The 852-nt window shown below is 37.2% G+C and overlaps 1 protein-coding gene across 1 annotated transcript in view; it reads left to right on the top strand.

Annotated features, from left to right (window-relative positions):
- The window catches only part of LOC119582088, a 4,085-nt gene extending 3,577 nt beyond the window's left edge, over positions 1–508 (top strand). The window contains exon 5 of the mRNA XM_037930334.1: positions 153–508. Within this exon, the coding sequence (XP_037786262.1) occupies positions 153–282 (130 nt within the window). The 3' untranslated portion in view covers positions 283–508. The remainder of the gene's footprint in view (positions 1–152) is intronic.
- Positions 509–852: the final 344 nt, after the last annotated feature.

Below are 852 nucleotides of genomic sequence, written 5' to 3'. Positions count from 1 at the left end.
GTAAGGTGTTCGAAACCGTCTGTACCACTATCGTAATGAGCCGGGCCGCGCAGGTGTTCGAAACCTTTGGCGATAGAAGATACTCATTCAACAGTTAAAGGCAACTGGCTTATTTTAGTTTATTTTAACGTTGTCTAACTCTGCTTCTACAGATATGGCGCCGGCTGGTGGTTTCGTACCTGTTACTATGTTTGCCTCAACAGAGATTTCTCCGGTATCAAGTGGGGTGGGTATCCAAAGTCTTTGAATGCTACGACCCTCTTAATTCGACCCGTCAGTTGAAGGCTATCGGACTGGGTGCTTTTCATCCTGCGTGTTCGTTCATATTTGGCTTATGAGTAAACAAAAATTGTTAAAGTGAGTGGCTGTCGTGTTTCGCAAAATTGTCCTCTTTCATATTTGGCTAATGAGTAAAGAAAATAGAAATTGTTAAGCTGAATGACTGCCATGATTCTCTAAATTATTGTTATTTGGTCAATTAGTAGAGAAAATAAAAAAGTGTTAAGTTGAATGACTTTCATTATTCTCAAAATTATCATTATTGTTTCTTCCTTCAAATTTGTTTAAAAGAGTGGAGGAATGATGGTTGCTTAATTTCTGAAATTCTACGTTTTTTTTTTTGTCCACAAATTTTAAAGTCTATTCATCACTAGTAATGCAAAAATTATATTTGAATAAAATTCTTTGTGACAAGTGCTGAAAAAAGTCTAACTGATAATATGAAGAATGAATCGAAATGCGGCAGTGAAATACCCGCCGGCATGAACCTGTACATTTTTACTACTCATCGAAGTGTTGTTTAGCTCCCCTGTGATGTCTCTTATTTCCTGTTGTAAACACACGCACACTCTC

Source organism: Penaeus monodon, chromosome 15 (genome assembly GCF_015228065.2).
Source record: "Penaeus monodon isolate SGIC_2016 chromosome 15, NSTDA_Pmon_1, whole genome shotgun sequence".
Taxonomy (NCBI): domain Eukaryota; kingdom Metazoa; phylum Arthropoda; class Malacostraca; order Decapoda; family Penaeidae; genus Penaeus; species Penaeus monodon.
The sequence above is the reverse complement of the archived record's forward strand: the minus strand, read 5'-3'. Positions and strand labels throughout refer to the sequence as shown.